Source organism: Tasmannia lanceolata, unplaced genomic scaffold (assembly GCF_043159265.1).
Source record: "Tasmannia lanceolata isolate RefF3 unplaced genomic scaffold, GAP_Taslan_0.1 ptg000006l, whole genome shotgun sequence".
NCBI lineage: Eukaryota > Viridiplantae > Streptophyta > Magnoliopsida > Canellales > Winteraceae > Tasmannia > Tasmannia lanceolata.
This window is the reverse complement of record NW_027518683.1, coordinates 38,932,501-38,954,476: the sequence shown is the minus strand read 5'-3', so window position 1 is coordinate 38,954,476 and position 21,976 is coordinate 38,932,501. Positions and strand designations below refer to the sequence as shown.

At 38.7% G+C, this 21,976-nt stretch overlaps 1 protein-coding gene across 5 annotated transcripts in view; it reads right to left on the bottom strand.

Annotated features, from left to right (window-relative positions):
• Positions 1-1,329: 1,329 nt before the first annotated feature.
• The window catches only part of LOC143880282 (autophagy-related protein 18c-like), a 25,457-nt gene continuing 4,810 nt past the window's right edge, over positions 1,330-21,976 (bottom strand). The window contains exons 1-5 of one of the 5 annotated variants that reach the window (XM_077383130.1): positions 18,525-18,868; positions 16,995-17,770; positions 2,512-2,767; positions 1,999-2,122; positions 1,330-1,628 (exon numbers count right to left, since the gene is read on the bottom strand). In XM_077383130.1, coding sequence (XP_077239245.1) covers positions 1,523-1,628; positions 1,999-2,122; positions 2,512-2,767; positions 16,995-17,770; positions 18,525-18,585 — 1,323 coding nt within the window. In that variant the 5' untranslated portion in view covers positions 18,586-18,868 and the 3' untranslated portion in view covers positions 1,330-1,522. Of the gene's footprint in view, positions 1,629-1,998; positions 2,123-2,511; positions 2,768-16,994; positions 18,110-18,524; positions 18,869-21,976 lie in introns of those variants that run through there. The other 4 variants (XM_077383131.1, XM_077383132.1, XM_077383133.1 and 1 more) reach the window with 4 other exon arrangements.

The window sequence follows — 21,976 nt, the reverse complement described above, 5'->3', positions numbered from 1 at the left end:
ACCACCTATGTGGGCGTTTCTTTGGGTTGCGGGTAAATCAATCCTTATCCCAACATGAATCACGCCACAACCCTTCCTGTTTCAGCCGCAACTCCCTCTCAACCAACCCAGTTTTACTACACACTAATTCACACAAAACCCAGCAGAAAATCTCATTGTACAACAGTCGATCTTCACCATATGCTAGTCGATCAAGCACCCTTCTATAACCACCGCCAGTCAACTTCTTGTTTCATTAACTAAGTAACCTTCTTGTTTAATTCTTGTTTAACCATAAGCCAAATAATAACCATGCTTGATTCTTTAAACCACTTGCTTTCTTTAAGTTTAACCATACGCCAAATAACAACCATTCTTGATTCTTTAAACCACTTACTTTCTGTAACAATCCAACACTACTTTTTCTTTCTTGTTTGACCACCTCCCTTTCTTGCTAACCGAATGCCTCTCGATTTCTTTACCTCGAGGAACTTACTATTCAAGAACTTCCAACGAAGTAAAACCAATTAACGCATCTTCCACCACAACCTAATATCCATTTAATTCATCCATAACACTTCTATTAATCATTCCATTTGTTTGAATGACAAAAGTTCTATTGTGTAAGGACTCTTTCTGAAAAACCACGTACCCATTCAACCATTCCAGTCCCCTTTTGCCATTTTCCAAAACTTCCACATCCATTTTCATTGTGCTTTCCTTTCCTTTTCTCTTTCTTTTACCAATTAACACAACTTTCCCTTAACCTTATACTAAAGCTTCAACATCGCTATAGACACTCTCCATCAGGTATTAAAGCTTCCGCTATCCGCCTCTGAATCAGCAACAAAATGGAGTCCAGACCAGACAGGGAATCCACGTCGGCCATCATGGAATCCGCATCATCTTCCCCTCTCCACAAATGAATTCAACTGTACATACGGTCAACGCATCTTGACGAAAAAATGCATTTTCCGCCTCTTTTCCGTTGCAAATGGGTCGACTGAACAGAGCCTAGACGAATGAGTTAAGATATGCGGCTCGTGTAAATGGCTCACTAGATCGGCCATCATTAGTGTCGCAGTTTTTTACTGACCCTTTTTAGGCTCTTGATTGCACGGCCGGGATCATGAGATCAACATGATCCATTAGATCTCTTGACCCATTAGAGATCTACTGCGAGGCCGGTCAGGTTCACAGTCCAGATCCAGATTTAACAAAGGTAGTACCCACTAGAGTAAGTGTGTGTGCTGGATGTATTATAATGAGGTCGCACCTTTTCGGAGCTCTTGAATTTTGAGTATTCCTTCCATTCTGTGAGAGTGCAAATGAAAGCAAAAATGCAAGACCTGAGAGAAGCAAGACAGATTGCAAGTGTTATTCCGAAGAAGTAATTTTATCAATTAGGAGCTCTACGCACCTATCACATGCGCTTATGGCGAATACACAATTATAGGAGATGAGATGATATGCATATATATACAGAGTGATAATTGGTTTTGTATTTACACATGGAGAAGAACAAGGGTTGATGTGCGAATTTTCAGGCGCTAGCAGGTCTCAGTCGGTTGTCGGTTTTCAGAAAGCGGACATATTCTTGCTGCACCATCTCGCCTCCGTTCAAAGGATCAAATCTGCACCTATAGAAACTGGAAACACAACCAGAAAAATTTGAGAATAGAGAAGCACAAAAAGCCTGCGGAGAAAGAAGGTATCATATATTAAAGTTATTTGTTAATATTAACTGGTAAAAAGCAGACTAAAAATATAGTGTGTTTAATTGATTTCTCTGATCTTTAGAACCTTATTCTACGGAATCCACATAATAAGGCCCCATAAAGGACATGCACAAAAATAAACCTCTTCATTAGTTGGAGCAAATCTCTCTCAATAAGAAAATATGGTGATAATTGACCAAATAATACAATGTCCAAAAATCGACCGAAATTTATGAAAACAGCCAAAAGTTTCTAATTAGAAAAACAGTTCAGAAGAATGGAAAAAATACAAACAGATTACCTCCCATCCATGCCAACTATTATGACAGTGTTCTGAGATCCAAATGCAGTAAGAAACCGAGTGTTTTCCATTAAGTGGAACTGAGCAAACGACCACTCAGAACTAAAATATTTCGGCAACACCCCTGGAAAAGTACAGAAGCAGAAAGTAAGACCAAATCCACAAGTCATGAATCTGGAATTATGTGATCACCTATGCATTTACAGAGAAACACTCTAGCTTTTGCAAGTGCTCAAGCCAAATACACCTTTAAAAGATAAATTAATGCAAGAGCACTTAGTGTTTATGAGCACTTGAATGAGTTTTCCAATCACTTGAGAAATTTTTATGAAAATTGAAACCAAATTAATCCTTTTGTATGCCTGGAGTCTTAACTGAGTTGAGTAAACCGACCAAGCACTTCAGGTATTTGATCAAGTTATAAAATGTTGATGAGTTTAAGCCAAGCAAATAAAGATATTTAGTGTTTTATACACAAAGTATACAGATAAAGATAATAGTTTTCTCCCTCACCTTTCATAAATGACAAAGAAGAGCTCAGATTGGAACCCGAGTTTGGAGCTATCAGAGCATCAAGAGAAGTTGATGAATTCTGATGAACAATTTCTGGTTGTTGATCAGTAGGACAGTTCGATGAATCTTCTCCCACCACTCGAACTCTGAGACTGAATAAATGGACTGTACCCTTGTCACTAGACACTGCCAACCATTGAGCTGTTGGAGAGAGGGCAATGCTATATATTTCAGCTCTGTAAACTCCTCTGCGGACCTGCCAGGTCAGCACCGAAAGATCACCCACATACTTTGTTGTAGTCATAATCATCAAATTCAGGAAAGCAGACAACCGCATCACGATAAGCAATAAGATTAATGTTCAAAACTTGATAATCAACTCGGAGCTCTGCCAAGTTGACTCAGACTAGGGTATGGTACGACGTCTGAACTCAGATATAAGATGAGAGCCCAAATTCCATGTGAACTCAAATTTCCCAGTTATTTTCCAGGAAAAAGATATAAAACCACCTTTCACCTAATTCCAAAGATGCTTTAGTTAACATTTTATTTATGAACTTCCCTTGATTTAACTTTAGGTTTATGAATCTCGTAAATATTTAGCTAACGTTTCTTTGACTTCACTTGTTTTCTTTTTTCAACATCTTCCTTATGCCCATCTCCCCTCATATCCTGTGCATTTTCCCACTCTACCTCACTCCCTTTAACATGGTGGATGACGAGAGAACCTCTTCTTCCCTGAGATAGAAAAAGAAGAAAAAGAAAAGATAGCCGCAAGAACTGAAGAAAACCGCAAAGCATTATCCCTTTCCAGACCTTTTGCAGGTAGATTCATCAACAAATGCTGATTTTTTTCAAAGCCTTTCCTTCAATGCCTTCATGACATTGCAGATGTTTTCTCCGTAGTTTGTGCTTGTTCTATCTACATCAGTATAATGCTGCTTTCTACGTTAGGATTGAGGGTGGCTAAGATTGAAGTTGTAGAGCATTTTTTTTTTTTTTTGAATGGTCGCAATTTCATTCAAAAGAGACCAGGAAGACCGAGATGGTCAACTAAAGGGACGCAAACGAAATACAAGACAAAAATAAGAAAAGAAGACAAAAATCAGGGGGGAAGGAAATCAAACAACTCTAGCCCCTGCTTCCCCATGCCGTCCCTAGCTAGTCTGTTTGCCACACTATTAGCAGTCCTCCTGGTGAGCTTAAAAATGACTGACGACCCTTCAACCCTGTCTTGAATCTCATCAAAGAACTGGGCGAATCTCCAGGGAGGAACACCCAATCCACTAAGCCATATAAATATATAATGACATCCATGGAATCTCCCTCCACTATCACCTCATCCATGCATTCTTTATCCAAAAGCTTTATCTCCAGGAAGGACTACCGATCCACATTGTACAGTATTAATCTAGTGCTATGAGGTTTTCTTTCAAATTTTACTTTCTTTTTCCTATTTGTTAAATAATATGCAAGGGTAGTTTAGGTATCATTGGTAGTGTTAGGGGTATTGTAGTCATTGTACATTGGATGCCCTGTTACATGAGGAGTTCCCTAGTGGAGACTATCTCTCTACTCTTCTTCTTCCTCTCTTCTATGAGAAAGGAGAAAGTAGAAGAATTCTCTCTCTCTCTCTCTCTCTCTCTCTCTCTCTCTCTCTCTCTCTCTCTCTCTCGTACGCCTATCTCCCTATGTTTTTCTGTCTCGCGCGCACTCCTAGTTTGTCTCTCACTCTCTAGAGCATTTGCGCTATTGTAATTTTTGTGTTTTCTGCATTTTTTTGCGCATAGCCAAGTTCCATTTTTTGTTCTTTCTTTCCTTTTTCCAAAAATCACAAATCCTAGATTTTCTCCATTTATTTTATCTCTCTGTTTTATCTCCCTTTTTCAAAAAACTCCCTCTCCACTCACTCTGTTTGCCGCAAGATTTTGTCCACCTATTTTATCTCCCCGTTTTCTCTCTCGTTTTTGCAACTCTCTCAATCTCTATTTACGGCAATCTTGATGTAAACCAAAAAAAAAATATCTTTGTTTTATCTCCCTTTTTCAAAAACTCCCTCTCCAGTCACTCTGTTTGCCGCAAGATTTTGTCCACCTATTTTATCTCCCAGTTTTCTCTCTCGTTTTCGCAACTCTCACTCTCAATCTCTATTTACAGCAACCTTGACGTAAACCAAAAAAAAAAAATCTCTCCCTCTTGTATTCTCTTCTCTCTCACGCCAAAACCACCCTTTTCCCCTTTGTCGTACATCTAAACAAGAACAAATCTCTCTCTCTCTCTCTCTCTCTCTCTCTCTCTCTCTCTTGATTTATCCAAAACCTTTTTGGGCATCTATTCCTACCTTTCTTTCTCTTTTGAATCCCTTTTCTCAAATCCGTTTTGGCCTTCCACCTAAAACCCCAAATCTCAACTTCGAATTCCTTTATTCTTCTATTTTCTAGATCTACTCCCCAAAAATCCTATTCCATTTCCAAATCTCCACTCCAAAGCTCTTTATTCTCTTTTCTATAGTTTTTGGCTTCACCTTTCTCTTGATCTTCAAGGTGCACACCAGATGTTTCATGCAATGTCCGAGAGAGGTGTGGTGCATTGATTGTCTTCTTTTCTTTGCAAGTTGAAGGTATTTGGCTTCAAGTTGAGGGGAAGTGTTGTCATGTAATCCTTTGTGAGTTCTTTGTGTTGTCTTTTCCTTGGTTCTTAGGGATGTCCTCTTTGTTGTCTTTTTTTTTTTTTTGAGGGAGTGTCATCTTGGTGTTGCCTTGTTTATGTCTTTTCTTGTGTTGTCATTTCCGGGCTCATGTAGTCTTGCCCGAGGGGGACTGTGCTATGATCACTTTACGTTATTCATCTTTCTTGGTGGTTGTTGTTGTCCTCCCTCGTATGTCTGGTCGTCTTCACTATCTAGTTGTTTTGTCTCTTCTCTGCATTGTCATTCCTTCGTAGTTCGTTGTTTCTTCTCTGTGTTCTTGGTGTTCTTCCTATGCGTAGTTTTACGCATTATTGACGGTGTCCCCATTGACCTTCTCTCCAGACAATGGTGTCCCCATCGTTGGTCGACTCTCTTACAGGCAACCGCTTCTTTTTCCTGTCGACCTCTCTTTTCCGGGTGATGATGTCCCCATCGTTGGTCAGCTCTCTTACAAGCGACAACTTTGTTTTCTCGTCGACCTCTCTTTTCTGGATGATGGTGTCACCATCGTTCATAGGCTCTCTTACAGGTGACGGCTTCGTTTTTTGGTCGACCTTCTTTCTGGGCGGTAGTTTCCCCACCGTCGGTAGGCTCTGTTCAGGCAACGGCTTCCCCGTTGACCTCTCTTCAGGCGACGATGTTCATGCCATCGACCTTGTCACCAGACGATGGTTTCGCCATCGTTGGTTGGTTATCCTCTTTCTCTTCTTCTTATCTTCAGGCAAAGGTTTCCCCGTCGACCTTGTCTCCGATGGTTTCCCCATCGGTGGTTATCTTCAATTGGTGTGGTGCTGCTTTATTGGTGTTTCTGCTCGTGGTGCTTCGTCATTTCTCATGTGCGCGCGCCTTTAGTGTGCCTATTTTGCTCAATGGATCACTGCTATTTCCGTGCCGAGGTGTCACCGTTCGATCCTTCGTGTTTCGCAGATGTATTTGTCTGGCTCTCATTCAGAGGGAGGCCCTGTTTTTTATCGCTCTCGCCTTCACGCCGATTCGGGGGGAGTAACTCCGTTTTTTATGGCCGTTGATCTCGCTGTTGTACTCTTGGCCATTGTTGTCTTTTTGTTATGTTTTCATTAGGTATTTACCACCTTGAGGATGAGTGTTATACCAAGATGGATGTGTATGAGCATATTGCACTTTTTGATGTATGGTCCATTTTGTTGTACTTTTAGTTTGTTGTAGTTCTTTGTAGCAAGCTGGAGTTTCATAATATATATGCTCCAGCTTGAGGGGGAGTGTTGAATAATATGCAAGGGTAGTTTAAGTATTACTGGAAGTGTTAGGCGTATTGTAGTCATTGTACATTGGATGCCCTATTTGGGCCTATATATACATCATTTACATGAGGAGCTCCCTAGTGGAGACTCTCCGTCTCTCTACCCCTCTTCCTCTCTTCTAACTCTAATCTCATTTCTAATATTATTCAATTGTTTTCCCATGCAAGCTTCCTGAAGTTAGTGAGGGAATTGCCTTGATCTTTCGTGTTTGAGAATCTTCATCATTCTCTATGCTTTACCCCTTATTTTTTCTCTCTAGAGGTATTGCTTGGATTTAGTTTTTGCCCATTCATTTCATATTCTTCTATCCAGAAAGCCTTTTTCAAGCCACACACAAATCATGCCTGGATTGAGATTTCCCCAATCATTTTTCTCTTTAAAGGTTTGGATTGATTTAGCTTTTTCCCCATCAGTGGATGTTTTTTCAAGTAAGACTTATCCAGTAAATTCTCTTGCAAATGATGTCTGGACTCTGGATAGAGATTGCTGCAATCTTCTTATGTTTATGGACTTAGGGTCTGCTTAGAAACCACTTTTCAACTTTGATTGAAACCATTGGTTGTAAAGCCTCACCCTGCAGTCATGATGTTTTTTTTCGTGAAGATATCTTTTTTGTCCTGTTTCTTCTTGAACGAGCCTTGTTTTTATTGGTACGTACAGAAAGTAAAAGATCTCTTAGTCTGGGTTCACATTTCGTATAAATCACTTCAAACTGCAGTGGGTTCTTCATTTATTTATTCTGTTCATCTACATCTCTTGCTGTTCTCTAAGCAAAGTTTGTCTAAAATCGTAGTTGTCATACTATAGTTTTCTCCCAAATGTTGGCTGTTATTCCTTTTTTCTCATCTGTGAAACAAAGGAGCAGAGGGAAAGAGAAATGAGAGGAAAGTTTGAAAGTGAAATTGAAGAAGAAGAAGAAAAAAACTTCAGTAAACAAGAATATTATTTAATTACCATAACGTTTTCATATTTTCAATGACTTTTCCAGACACACTCCAACTTGAATCTATGTTTAATTCAAGTCTAGGACATCGGTAACAAAACTGTAACATACATGGAGAACATTTTGAGAGTTGATAATACAGAAACAAAAAGGTCATTACTTTATCGGTAGATATGAAGCAGTTCTATTAAGAGCTTATCACTCAGGATAATAATAAAATTATTTTTTTTAAAGAGAAGATAATAATAAAATTATACACGGAAATTTGTAGAATCTCTTTGCTTTGATCTAACAATGTGTAACACTCATATGAATAGCAAGCTGACAGAGTTTTGTTTTGCACTCCAGAACCAAGTTGAATTCATCAAACATAAAATTTTGATTACCAATGTCCAAAAATGATGTAACTTTTACCATGAACACTTTCCAAAAGTTGATCGGTAGGTTTTGGATCCAAACTTCGAACAATATAATCAAATCTAGAATTACTCTAAAAATAAATTACTGCAACAGATCGCAGCAACTCACCTTTACTTGAATCTAATCCCGAAAATTATGATTGAAACCCAACGGATCAGATTTAGGTTGATTACAGCCTAGACCAATACTCTAGAGAACCTTGCCAAGATTTGTAGCAAAGTCTCTCAAAAGAGGGAAGTTTTCACCAAGAAAGAAACCCGCAAACAGAAGAAAAAACCTGAAGAAATTTCAAGAACAAAAAAACAAAACTGCTGAATTTCTGTGCAGAAACTAAACTCTCCTTTTCTTATTCCAAAATAGTGTCTCCAAAACCCAGTAAATACATGTATATATAAGCTCGTTAGGTTCATCCACTTAAGAGTCGTCCTAATAGGATTAGAACTACTTACAGCAAAGAAAACACACAACTTTTCTAAACTGGTAGCCCCACTAATTTTAAAGTATAAAAACATAACAGAAAGATAAAAATAAAACCAAAGTTGAGGCACACCAGGGTGATCCCCATTTGTATCAAATAACCCCCTCACAAATAGCAGCTTTGAATTAGTTCCCTTTAGCTAAAGATACTCCTCATGAACAACAGTTTCTCCTCTATTCTTGGGCTCATGTCACTGGTCCAATTCTGGGTTAAGATAAAAATAAAACCAAAGTTGTGGCACATCAGAGTGATCCCCATTTGCATCAAATAATCTCCTCATAAACAGCAGCTTTGAAGTGGTCCCTATTAGCTAAAGATACTCCTCACGAACAACAGCTTCTCCTCTCTTCTTGGGCTCATGTCACTGGTCCAATTCTGGGTCACGAACAGTCCCATTTTACTTCTTTTGTTGTATGTTTTCATTACCTTTGGGTGTTCGAGTTGTCGTACATGATTTTTCATTTCTTAAACCTCGGCATAAGATTGTATTACAAAAGTCCTGTTTTACTTCTTCGGTAATACATGCTACCTCACCGCCTCTTTGATAAATAAATCGACAATCATAATGGAATCATGAATAGACATGCATGAAATGAGATGTGCCATTTTTGAAAAGTGATCAAAGACAACCATAGTAAGGAATTCCATTTTGTTTGCCTTTACGTTACGTTATTTCAGTCGTTTTGTTTGGCGTTTCGTTCGGAACTTTTGTGTTCCGCTACGACGACCGGATTTTTTTAATTTGTTTTTTTAAATACAACTGAATTTTTTTTTAATAGTTAAAAATAAAAAAAATAAAATCCAAAAAGAGCAGAAATTGTTAAAAAAATTGGAACAACATAATCCATCGTAACATCAACATTATAAAAATCCAACATTTACTTGAAGGAATTTCTATTAGCTGAAATGCTTGTGTTGACCAATGGCTGACTAGATAAAAAAAATTTAGAGACCAAATTATGAGATTTTTTTAAACGGACTTTTCGGATTTAATAATGTTTGGACATGATAGAATTTATAAATTTTTATAATTCGAAAAATACCACATCACTTGTAAGTTAAGATTTTGACCCAGCCCGATTTTTTCGAATTTTATACTAGAACTGGAAGGTTGACTTTTTATCCTTTTAGAATTGCATCTTGAAACTATTTTTAATAAATCCAAATGGGAGGTATTCCCTTATTTACATGTAAAGAGATCCGAGTAAATGTAAATGGACATTTACTTACAATTAAGTACTAAAAAGAGGAAAGAAGAGAAGAGACCCAAGATGATAGAAGAAAAATAACTAAAATAGAGTATTTCGGACGAAACGGTTCATTTCATCTGTTTCATCTGAAATTCGTCATTTCGTTCGGATTTCGTCCAAAACGAACGAAATGGACCAAAATCCGGAACAAAACGACAAATATAGCCATTCTATTCCGGATTTCGGTCCAGTATGAAATATTTCATTCGTTTCAAACGAAACGAAATGAATTTAATAACTAAGATGGCAACATATATGCTACCTCCTCTTGATGTAATTACAAAATCCATGGAGACCTCAACCCAAGGGCAAGATAGAATAGATAAGGGTGTGTACAACCCGACATTAATGGAAGCACCTTTGGATGTTTGAAGATTTCAAAACTTCTTCACATAAAGAGAAATATCCCTATCCAAGCATGGCCAAAAGAATTTCCCCATACAAATGCAGTCTAGTCCTTTCCAAAGTGCCCCAAATTATATGCTTCTTTCATGATGCATTGTTGGAGTAATGTATAAGGAATGAACAAACATTTCCACTTGAGTAAATACCTACCACCACTAAGTAGTTAGGATTACCTCCAAGTTCAACTTTTGCCAGTATCGTAAAAAAAATACTCATCTTCCATAATTTGAATTTTTACTAACTCAAACCCAAAGGCATCACCAATCATAGACTAAGTGCCTCCACCACCATGGATCAAACCAGATTCCCCAGCTTTGGTCGGCATTAGACTAAGTGCCTCCACCACCATGATGAAAAGATAAGGAGCTACAGGGTCACCCTGACGAAGCCCTCTAGAGCTCTTAAAATAACCTTCTGCCGAACCATTAATAAGAACTGAGAAGCTATTATTTGATATTACCGATTTTGTCCACATTCGCCATTTGCTCCTAAAACCCATACGGTCTTGAATGGAATCGACAACCTCCCAATCGATATGATCATAGGCCTTTTCAATATCAATCTTGAAGATCAGACTGGAGCTGCCACTTTGCTTGACCAAATCTATGATCTCATTGGCTATTAAGACTCCATCAAGAATTTGCCTAGAGTCCACAAAGGCTCCCTGAAAGTGAGAAATTATGTTCCCCATACAACTCTTCACCCTACGAGCAAGCAATTTGGAGACAATCTTTGGAATGCTATGGATTAGGCTGATTGGTCTGAAGTCTTTTATCCCTATCACCCCTTCTTTTTTCGGTATTAGCGCTATGAAGGTTGCTCTGGCCGCTTCACTAATTATGCCTCTCTCCTAAAACTAAAGAAAGAATGCCATAATATCTTCCTTCATGATACCCCAAAACCTCTGGAAGAAAGCCATTGGAAAACCATCAGGGCCCGAAGCTTTGTCTTTTGCCATGAAGAAAATTGCCCTTTCCGCTTCTTCCTCTATGAAGTCTCGATCTGTAAAGTCTCGATGATCCAAAGAAATCTGTTGCCCAAGACTGAAATATTTGAATTGAATCCCTTCTAATTCCGGCCGCCATTCCGCCGATTTCGAGTATAGAGAATGGTAGAAGTCAATAATTCTCTGTTTAACTAAGCCCATATCTTCAATTAGCAATCTCCCCTCCTTCAGACTCAGAATAGTATTGGTACGCCGCCTTGAATTCGCCATTTTATGAAAAAAATTTGTATTCCGATCGCCTTCTTTAAGCCAGGTGACCCTTGATATTTGACGCCACCTAATCTCTTCCCTGCACAAAATATCCTCGTATTGTTCCAGAAGCTCTAGTCTTTCCACTTTCTCGACGTTCAAAATAGAGTTAGCACCTTCTTTTTCTTCCAAAAACTCCAAAGCAATCAAAATCTCTACCTTGTTACAATTACTTTCCTCATCCATAGATTTTTGCCATTCTTTTATTTTCAGCTTTATAGCCTTGAGTTTCTTACAGAGAATATAACCCTTCTAGCCTTGTACCGAAATTTCGTCCCACCATTGCTTGATTTTTTCATCAAGTTCCGGAATTTCAAGAAGGTCTAGGTTGAATCTAAATGGTCGTGGGCCTCCAGAAAAATCCAAGATTTCCAGTACAATAGAATTATGATCAGATAGAAGTTTAGGAAAAGCCCTTTGATTGATTAAAGGAAACCGGTCTTCTCAATCTGGGGTTAAAAGAACTCGATCCAGCCGACACATTACTAATCGATGCTGATTGTTTGACCAAGTAAAGCGTGCTCCTTCTAATGGCAGATCGATTAGCTCCATTTCTTGTATGAAATTTGAGAATTTCATCATGCTTGTGGTTATTCTGGTTGGAGTGTTCTTTTCCGAAGGGAACCGAATTGTGTTGAAATCTCCTCCTATAATCCATGCACCATGACATGCATTTCAAATCAAACATAATTCATTCCACATATCCTTCCTCTCCCTGGCTCTTACTGGACCATATACCGCTGTAAATGTCCACCTCTCATCCCATTCTACTGAAGTAAAGAAAATTATGATCGAGTACCTGCCAATCCTGGTTCCTTCATTAACAGATTTGCCCTCCTTCCATATTACAATAATTCCCCCAGCCGCTCCCACCGATTGCAAAGCAACCCATTCCCGATGATTTCTGCTCCATAGTTTATTAATGAGTTGGTCTCTGACTCCCATTATTTTTTATTCAGTAATTACCACCAAATCTAGCTTACGCTGAAAGACAAAATCTTTGATTAACTGTATCTTCTTATCTTCCCCCAATCCTCTTACATTCATAAATCCCATCCTCATCGGGAGCGAGGATTCAGACTCCCAACAAGTCAAAGGTTTTGTTTAAGAGAACACCCCGCCCTCTTAGAAGGGTTCCGAGAACCAACCCTTCTAGAGGACCAGGAAGAAACTTTTTCGATCGGAAGCAGGGAATGGGGATCCCTTTTCCTGTGATCCTTAGTAACCAGCTTTCCGTTTTTGTTTGCAAAAGTGTTCTCCTTACTCTAAGCTTCAGAAAGAGGGGACTCACCTTTTCGATTCCATTCGTGTTTGTGATTTTTTCTCTCCTTCGAGGCCCCTTTTTTGAAATTGGGCCCACCTGCGCTGTTTTAAGAATACCCAGGGCTCGCTTGACTTTGGCTTCCAATCAAGGTGAGATCGTACTTTCAGTACTTTTTCTTCCACACCATCTTTTTCTCTCTCCAACTGTCATCTGTTCAGTATTCATTTCTGGGTTGGCTTTTTGAATTTGAAATTAGAAAACGCTTCGCAATGACCCATTCGAGGTCCCGTGCCCATGACAATTTGTTGGTTTCTACAATCACCCATCCCAACGCGGACTCCATCCCTGACAGCTGTAGGGATATGATTTACCGTTGGGCCTGCCTTGGTACACGCCCGAGTATCCTCCCGACGGGAATCTGTCATTACCGTTGGGAGAGACACTTTCCCCCATGAGACCTTTCCATTGGTGATGGATGTGGGTTTTGAACCTCCAATCCAACCATAAACTAAGAGTTTTGAACTCGGAGACATAAAAATGGTAATGATAACTTCCATTTTGGGGTGTAAATTCTCGTCGATGCATAATTCATGCACTGGCCATTTTTTCCCCCATTCTTATCTCCAACACCGATCTGAGACATCTTCCCAAAGCTTCAATGGTGGAAGTTGCCCAAACATGAAAAGGAATTCCATAGAAATAGGTTTTCGAGCCCCCATAGTTGCTCTTTTTATTTTCTCAATGAAATCTGGTAGGGGTCCTGCCTAACCCCAGCTTACCCATCAAAAAAAAAAAAAGAATTCCATAGAAATTAACCCAAGATTCCTCCACTCCTTGTTGATAATCGGGATCCCACTTTTTAAGGGATAAAAGATGCATGTCACAAGCTTTATCGCCCATTTTTAGGACCATTAGAGCTAGATCCTCGCAGTAAAAAACAAATAGGACTTCATTTTTAGCAAGAATGCTGGGCCTAGGAAGGGACGAAAGCCCCAATGCTTCCTAGCCCAGCTCCAAAGCTCCCCGATATTCCTTTCCATCTCCAACATCCGTCCTATCAAACAGGCGTTTAAAAGATTTCGCCTTTTGTCTATTTCTTTCCCCGAAATTGATAAAAGCGGAAATCCGCTCTCCGTGCTAGTTGAGATTTCACCTGAATCAGGCCAACCTCCTCCTACATGTCTCCGACATTCATTGATTGTTGATTGCTTCACATAAGATTCCACCGCCGTTTTAGGTTTCATCTTCTGATGAAACGTTGCACACCATCGGCATTTTCCCCTCCAACTGAAGTTAAAATAACCGCAGTTGGTACAGCTCCAATCCTTCCAACCTTTCCACCCCTGACTCCATCTCCTACTGTCTGTTGCCCAGCTTCCTTTCCCTTCCTTTCCAAACGCAGCCATTAGAAAACCCACGATTATTTCAGACACAAATCCTTTTTCCGACCTAGATTCACCACAAAACCATGGATTCGCTCCTAACACCCTCCCCTCCTCACCCTACTTAACTACCTTCTCAAAGTTTTAAGCAGGGAGGTGAATATGAATAAGAGAATGGGTCCCAGCTCTCTCTCTCTCTCTCTCTCTCTCTCTCTCTCTCTCTCTCTCTCTCTCTCTCTCTCTCTCTCTCTCTCTCTCTCTCTCTCTCTCTCAAAAATAAAGATCATCATACTCTTTTTAAAGAATCAAGAAAGATGGTGAAGAGGAATAAGAGAATGAGTCACTGAACCTTATTATCTCAAAAGGTATTTCATAAATCCCCAAATGACATGGTTGTATACTTTTCCATGTCAATCTTACATAAGATGTCTGCCTTTTCTTCCCTCTCTTTGACGCAAGATTTATTAGCTTATGAGAACCCCATCTAAATTTGGCGCGCTAACCTAATGGCAATCTCAAAATTTGGGGGCAGATTCTGAAAGAGTTTTCTCAGCAAAGTCATTATTTTTCTCTCTTGTGGTAAATGTAATCGTCTTACCAATAATATTATAAAGACCACACACCAAACTTGTCAACTTAAAATCCTCTCACTCGCCATGTTTCTTTGAGATTTTAAAGATGATGGATTTGTGCATTCTCAATCTTCTTTGTGAAATTGAAGTACTTTTTGTTACATAGGTTGAACTATCACAAAGTTTGGAGGCAGCTCAAAAGGAGTTTTCTGATGAAGTCATCATATTGCTCTCTTGTGGTATACATCTTACTGATAATCTTATAAAGACCACACACCACACTCATAGACTTAAAACTCTCTCTCTCTCTCTCTCTCTCTCTCTCTCTCTCTCTCTCTCTCTCTCTCTCTCTCTCTCTCTCTCTCTCTCTCTCTCTCTCTCTCTCTAGGTTCATGTTTCTTTGGAACTTTAAAGATGATGAAATTATGTGACTGCTCAATCTTCTTAAGGGCCAAGAAGGGTTTTTATTTTGTTTTATCAGAGGTTGAAGAAAATCACAGCGTTTGGGAGGCAGACTTCGAAGTAGATTCCCCAGTGAAGTCATTATTTTTGCTCTCTTGTGGCAGACAGCGAGAAGGCGGAGATTTGGAAAGGTTTAGAAAGTGATCATTTGAAGAAGAACAAGATGTGAATTGCTAGTAGATGCTTTATTCAATGAAGTAGAGGAGTCAAGGAACTATATTTTTATTTTGTGTATGTTGTTAGAAGAATTTGGGATTGCAACCATGAAGTGGTTTGGTGTGGATTGTCTCTCTCAACTCTCCTCGGTGCTTTCTTGGAAGGATGCCATTGTCTTCATCTAGGAAAGAGGGGCGAAGTACTTTGGTCCTTCTCACAATTTGTGGTGGCAGGATCACTAGATGGAGGCATCATTGAATTTTTGAGGATAAATGTCGTGAATTTATCGGGATATTTTCATGAAATGTTTGCAATAAAACAATAAAATATGAAGATATCTCTATGATTTTTCAGAATCTCGGGATTTTATTGTTTTATTAAAAATCACAAAAGTATCGATATTTTCAAAAATACCAGAGATATTTGTGAAAATGCGTTGGGGAATTCAAAGTTGGCATGAGTTGGAAATGATGATAGGGATGATAATGGTGAATTCTTTTTTGGATTTCTTTGGCCCAATTGGAATTAAGGATTTGAACAAACCTGAGGCAATGCCATTAAAAAAAAAACGAGGGGCTGCAGATGAGAAGTTGGGAGGAACTTATGGGCTGAAGAAGACTCGTTGAATGTGACTGGTCATACGGTTCGTAATTGCCCAGGACCATGGCAATTGTCTTATATTATCGATGAGATTGTGATGCGTCTGGAAGGAAACATTTTTCTCTTATTCATATCCATGGAGAGGCTACTGATGTAGCAGATTTCATTGCGAGAGAGGTGCTCCACAAAACATAGTTGATGACTTCATAAATACTAATCCAGGAAAGATTTCCTAGAATAACCATCTAACATTTTTTCATTAAAAGAAAAGAAAGAGAAGTTTATAATCGGAGTGCTCTCCTTGTCATTGTGCAAGAGTGTGCAGGTCCATGACTCCATGCTGCCTATGCAATTCAAAGATGAAATTGACTGATGAGAATTGAAAAATAAATGCACTAGAAGGGAAATGGTCCAAGCTGCTCTATAAAAATCAAAGGTAAAATTGATTGATGAGGCTTGGAAAAGCAAATAAAATAGATGGGAAGCACAAGAGAACAAGCAAGGGGGAGAACATGAAAATGGGATGTAAACACCTTACAAAATGAGAAAGGAAATGGAATCATCAGAAATAAACCAAGCCATAACGAAAATTCTATGTGCATGAATGGGAGAAACAAGGGCTTAATAATCTTGGTCGTGCAAAAGGAAGAACTATACTACATTAAACTATACAAGTGGGTTTTCAACCTTAAGGCAATATTATCACAAAAGATACCATTATGGTTTAAAGAATTCAAAGGACACTTGAAGCATTTTCACAGAGAAAGAAGGCGACACAGTTTAAATCGAACACCCTCTATATAAACAATGAGTAGGTAAATCATTACTTCTGACCAATGAACGATGATGGACAAAATTGTGCTTCTTATGGATCAATTCCATGCTTAAAAACCACCAGAAATTAGATCCTATTATGTCTGCACTAATGTAAATGCTTAAAAGACACAAATTCACTTGAAATGAAAAATACGATTAATGGTCAACAACATAAACATCCAGTTAGTCTCATGATTCATCAAAGCAATAGAAATTACTGTGCATGAGATACCTTAAAACTCTGAAACATGATGAAAACGTCCCTAGTTCAAGTCTATTTTTGTCTGAAAGAAAGAACTCTGCTGAATTTTCATTTTCTGCGTAATCAATCAATTTTAAAATTCCAGGAAATTTTTTTTTGAATGGCAAATTCCAGAAGAATTTATAAACCATTTTGATCAGAATAAAAGGGGTTTAGCAATTAGTCATCCTAAATAACAATTAAAAAAATTCATAGTTAACCAAAATAAGAATTAACCATAATAGTGAACCATTGCTTAACTAAATATACCTCTTGCAAGTGGGTTCCATCCATTGTGTTGAAAATCCTAATCAAAGTTCCCTTAGTGCTTGCAGTTGCAAGAAGAAGCCCATCCATAGTCAAGGTGAAGCAAGCAATGTGAGAATCATGTGCATTAATGAACTTCGTCACCTTCAAACCAAAGTGTTCAATGCGAACCTGTCCACGATGCAGACCTGGACAAGCCAATACAGAGGTATTCGAATGATGTGAAAGACAGCAAAGTCCCCTTGGATTAGCCAGAGTCTCTATCTGATGAAGAAGCTTTAGGTCTGTGAAGTTGTACACATAAATCTTGTGTTCAAGAACCACGACTATGTGGTCTCGTCTTAATTTCACCGCACGGACCTCAGATCTGAATGAAAATTCACCAATGCAGCGGCTCTGATGATCATCCCAGATCATAACTTTGTTTGGAGCGTATTGCAGATTAGCTCCACCCCCAACCAGTGCCAGGATATTGCATCGAAACAGCATTTCCACTATTCCAAATCCGCCACTTTTTAAATCCCTTCTGAAGGTTTCCTTGAATGGGTCACAATTATAAATCAGAAAACCACGGCTTGTGCCGGCAGCAAAGCATCCATAGTCCTGGTTCCAAGACACTGATAATAATTCAGTTTCATTGTTTTCATTGAGCAGTGTCTCAGATTGACCGAAAGGCACTGAAGGCTGTGTGTGTGGTGATTCACATGCACCAAGCCTCTTCGGAGTATCTATTCCCCGGGACGTTGAAACTATCGGGCTCATGGAGGATGGCGCCGTAGCTATTAGTAATGGAAGTGATCAAGAACCATTGCAAGTTGCTATAAGAAAACTTATCAGAGAACTCCATTACTAAAAAAGCAGACACAGGGCTGATGAAGAATAAAGAAATCAGAGAACTCCATTTAACTAGTCAAGTAAATCTGTCCGCTTTTCTAGAGAAATACCATCAATTGATACAAAAAGAAAGGATACTGCATAACCAACTATTTACAGGGAAAACTGCAAATGGGTTCTGAACCAGGCCAATATACAACCAATCGTGCAGTTCGTCAATTCATTTACGAATTCCAGATGCTTATCAAATGATATAAACTTAATCGAGAAAAGGTAAAGAAACTCTGCAAAATAAAATAAAATACAATAAAACAAATAGTAATAAATACAGGAAACAGCAGAAAAAGGCTAGAGGGGGGCGGGGGTAATGAAGAAAATAACAGAGCTTTCCTTGTCGCGGATTAAATTTGCAAAAACTGATTACGACCGGATAATCAAAGGTCACTGTGGAAATGTTGTAGAGAACCAACATTTCTTTATCTTAACAATTGAAATTCTATATTGCCTTGAGTAAGGCTGCCAGATCGAAGGCAAAGCCTAAATGGTCTCTCCCAGGCCCCAGCTACTATCTCTTGGCAATCTGGGCCGGGCAGTCATTGGTTGGGGATGTTTCGGGACTACTTGTGTGATTATCAAAGCTTTCTTTGGTCTGATAGGTGTGGCAGATTGAAACGATGATGAGATTAGAGAACTACTAACCCGACCATATGTCTTTGAGAACTGGCCATCCGGTGATTAGAGATCGAGGGCAATTTGTCATACTCTATTTCTTGGGCCCTAACCAAGTTGTTGGGACCGTGGAGGCTGGCCTATTTTATTCCTGAAGTGGCGGATAGACTTGCAATGGATGGAACTTCTCGTGATTTTCTGCTGATCAGAGACACATTTCCGTAACTAATTAGGTACTGTTTTGTTTTGGTTTGTGGAGAGGACACTTCCTCCTGCTTGTGCATGAAGTTTACTCATTTTTCAATGCATTTTGCTATCTCAACAAAAAAGTGATTGCAGACTACATCGATTCATATCAGTTGCCTCCTACAGTTTCTTATATCATAAGTCTGATGCCCAATTGATACCTTTAGCAGCTAACATTAAGTAACAAAATTAGTATCATTAACCAGGGGGCAAATGGTTTAGTCGATAGAGAGAGTGGTCTCTCCCTTTCTTGTATTTGTAGGGTCACAAATGATTTATCGGAAAGATTTGCTAAATAGAAAGTGCATATAAAGCTGTTTTCTCAAGGGGCAACCTCTGCCCCCTATTTAATTCTGTCCTCATTTTAATAAAACCGCTATGTTTTAAAAAAAAAAAAAAAACACACACAAGGGCCAACAAGCTTTGAAAGAGTTCTCTTGATAATGAGCAGCAAGTGGAATTGGCATATATATATATATATATATATATATATATATATATATATATATATATATATATATATAACCATTGCTTATTGTTACGATTAGGGTAGAACCATTTTCTCCTGAGAGTATGGAGAGAGGAATTTCGGGGACGAAATTCTTTTAAGGAGGGGTAGAATGTAATACCCGGTAAAAATAACAGTTATTATGCATAAAAACTATTCACATGTTACTATTTCCTTCATTTTTTCCCCTGATTGTTTTTATCTTCAAGGTCAAGCATCTTCAAATTCCCACTTCTCCCTGATCGTTGTCATCTTCAAGGTCAAGCATCTTCAATTTTCCACTTCTCAGGTTTGATAAGGCAGGTGATAGCTAGACTCGACTTGTATCTTTTCTCAATGAAAGTGATGGGGATATGATTATATGTTGTTATGATATTTCTTATCTGTTTTACTGTTTGATTTTGGTAAAATCATGTTTGATTCAAAAAGATGAAATGTACTTGAAAATGAAACGAAATGTTGGATTTCATATGCACGAAAAGTTTGAACGAAAATGAGAAAAGAAAGAAATGGAAGAAGTAAATGTGCGACAGTATATCTCTCGTGTGACTTGTTTGTACCTCTGAGCCGTCGACTTACCCAAAAGCGGAAGTGGGCTAAGGCCAAAGCGGAAGTAGGCTAAGGCCAAAGCGGACAATACATGGAGGAGGCTGATTATTACAGGAAACTTCGGAAATGGAAACTGTTGGAAACTATTGGCTTTTAATTGGTTTGTTTTTCCACTATCTGGTTTGATTGTTTCTACCAAAAATACTGTTAGTATTAGTTTTGACTCATTATGTTCTAGACAAAATACTGCATATTTTTATAGAACTGTCTCTTATTATTGATTTCAACCACTTGTCGAAGCTTCTATATACCTGCTCTCCTAACCCACTTTTTCCCACCAGGATTTGAAAATTTGGATGCGGGAGTATTTGTCAATGAGGAACCTTAGTTATGAGAAGTGTGAAAGCCACTTAAGGAAATACGGAAATGATGAACCTAGTCAATCTCTTCAGATGTAAAAAGGTTTTAAATATGTCATACTTGGGATTTTTGTAAATTCAGGATGTACTTTAACCTTCCACTGCGTAATTACAGGAATAAATATGTTTTGTTGCCCGTAGCGATCCATGCAGTAAAAATTCGGGTCGTTGCAATATATATGAGAAAAGGGTTTCTGCGCTCGAGTGCGAAAACAGGGGTGGGTCTACATTGTTGGGGGGATCCAAAGCATTCATTTGGAAGGCCCTTTCATGGATAGGGTGTCCACCAAAAATCAGCTTCATTGGATCATCTTAGGGTGTCCATTTGTGAGGTGAAAATGGGCATATTAGTGGACAAACAGTATCTATTCATTTTCACCCGAATCACCCCCACAAATGGACACCTTATGATGATCCAATGAAGCTGATTTTTGGTACACACCCCATCCACAATGGGGCCTTTCAAATGAATGCTTAGGATCACCCCAACAATGTGGCCCCACCCTTGTTTCCTACACTCGAGCGCAGGAACCCTTTATTCTCTCTCTCTCTCTCTCTCTCTCTCTCTCTCTCTCTCTCTCTCTCTCTCTCTCTCTCTCTCTCTCTTATATATATATATATATATATATATATATATATATATATAGGGGCGCGGTTCGTGAGCTAGAGCTCACAAACACCATCTCCCATAGTTGGTTGACTCATCCAACTCATTCATTTTATAGGACCTCGCATAGATAGTGTGTTCCTAAGAAACCCTCTCCATTCCATAACCCTAACCACTCGATCTATAGAAGCCCATTTTCTAGCCATCCATTTTAAACATCCACAAATCATAACCCTATCCATAACCTATAATCCTAACCATAACCATAACCTATCAAATGACTGGACTAGATCAGTCAAACAACTATGGGAGATATGGTTTGTGAACCCTAGCTCAGCTTGAGCTCTAGCTCACAAACCATATATATATATATATATATATATATATATATATATATATATATATATATATATATATATATATATATATATGTATGAGAAAACGGTTCCTACACATATGTGTAGATAAGTTATCTACACACTAGCTTAAAATACAGTGGGGGCCACATTATTTGGGTGATCCAAACCATTCATTTTTAAGGCCCTCACATAGATAGGGTGTCCACAAAAAATCAGATCCATAGGATCATCCTAACCATTCGAACTGTGGAGGCAAAAAATGGACTAATTTGTGAAGGTTTAAAGACATCCATTTTACCTCCACAAATCGTAGGGTTGGGATGATCCTTTGGATCTGATTTTTTGTAGACACCCTATCTATGTGAGGGCCTTTAAAATGGATGGCTTGGATCACCCAAACAATGTGGGCCCCCACTGTATTTTAAGCTAGTGTGTAGAGAACTCTCTACACATATGTGTAGGAACCGTTTTCTCTCTCTCTCTCTCTCTCTCTCTCTCTCTCTCTCTCTATATATATATATATATATATATATATATATATATATATATATGAGAATAGTGTTTCTAAGCTAGAGCTCAGATAAGCTTATCTGAGCTCGAGCTCAGAAACAGGTGTGGGTCCACATTGTTGGGGGATCCAAAGCATTCACTTAAAAGCCCCTATCATGGATAGGGTGTCCAAAAAAAATCACCTCCATTGGATCATCCTAACCATTCCATTTGTGGAGGGAAAAATGGGCAGATTTGTGGAGAAACAGTGCCTGTCTATTTTTGCCTCCACAAATGGAAGGGTT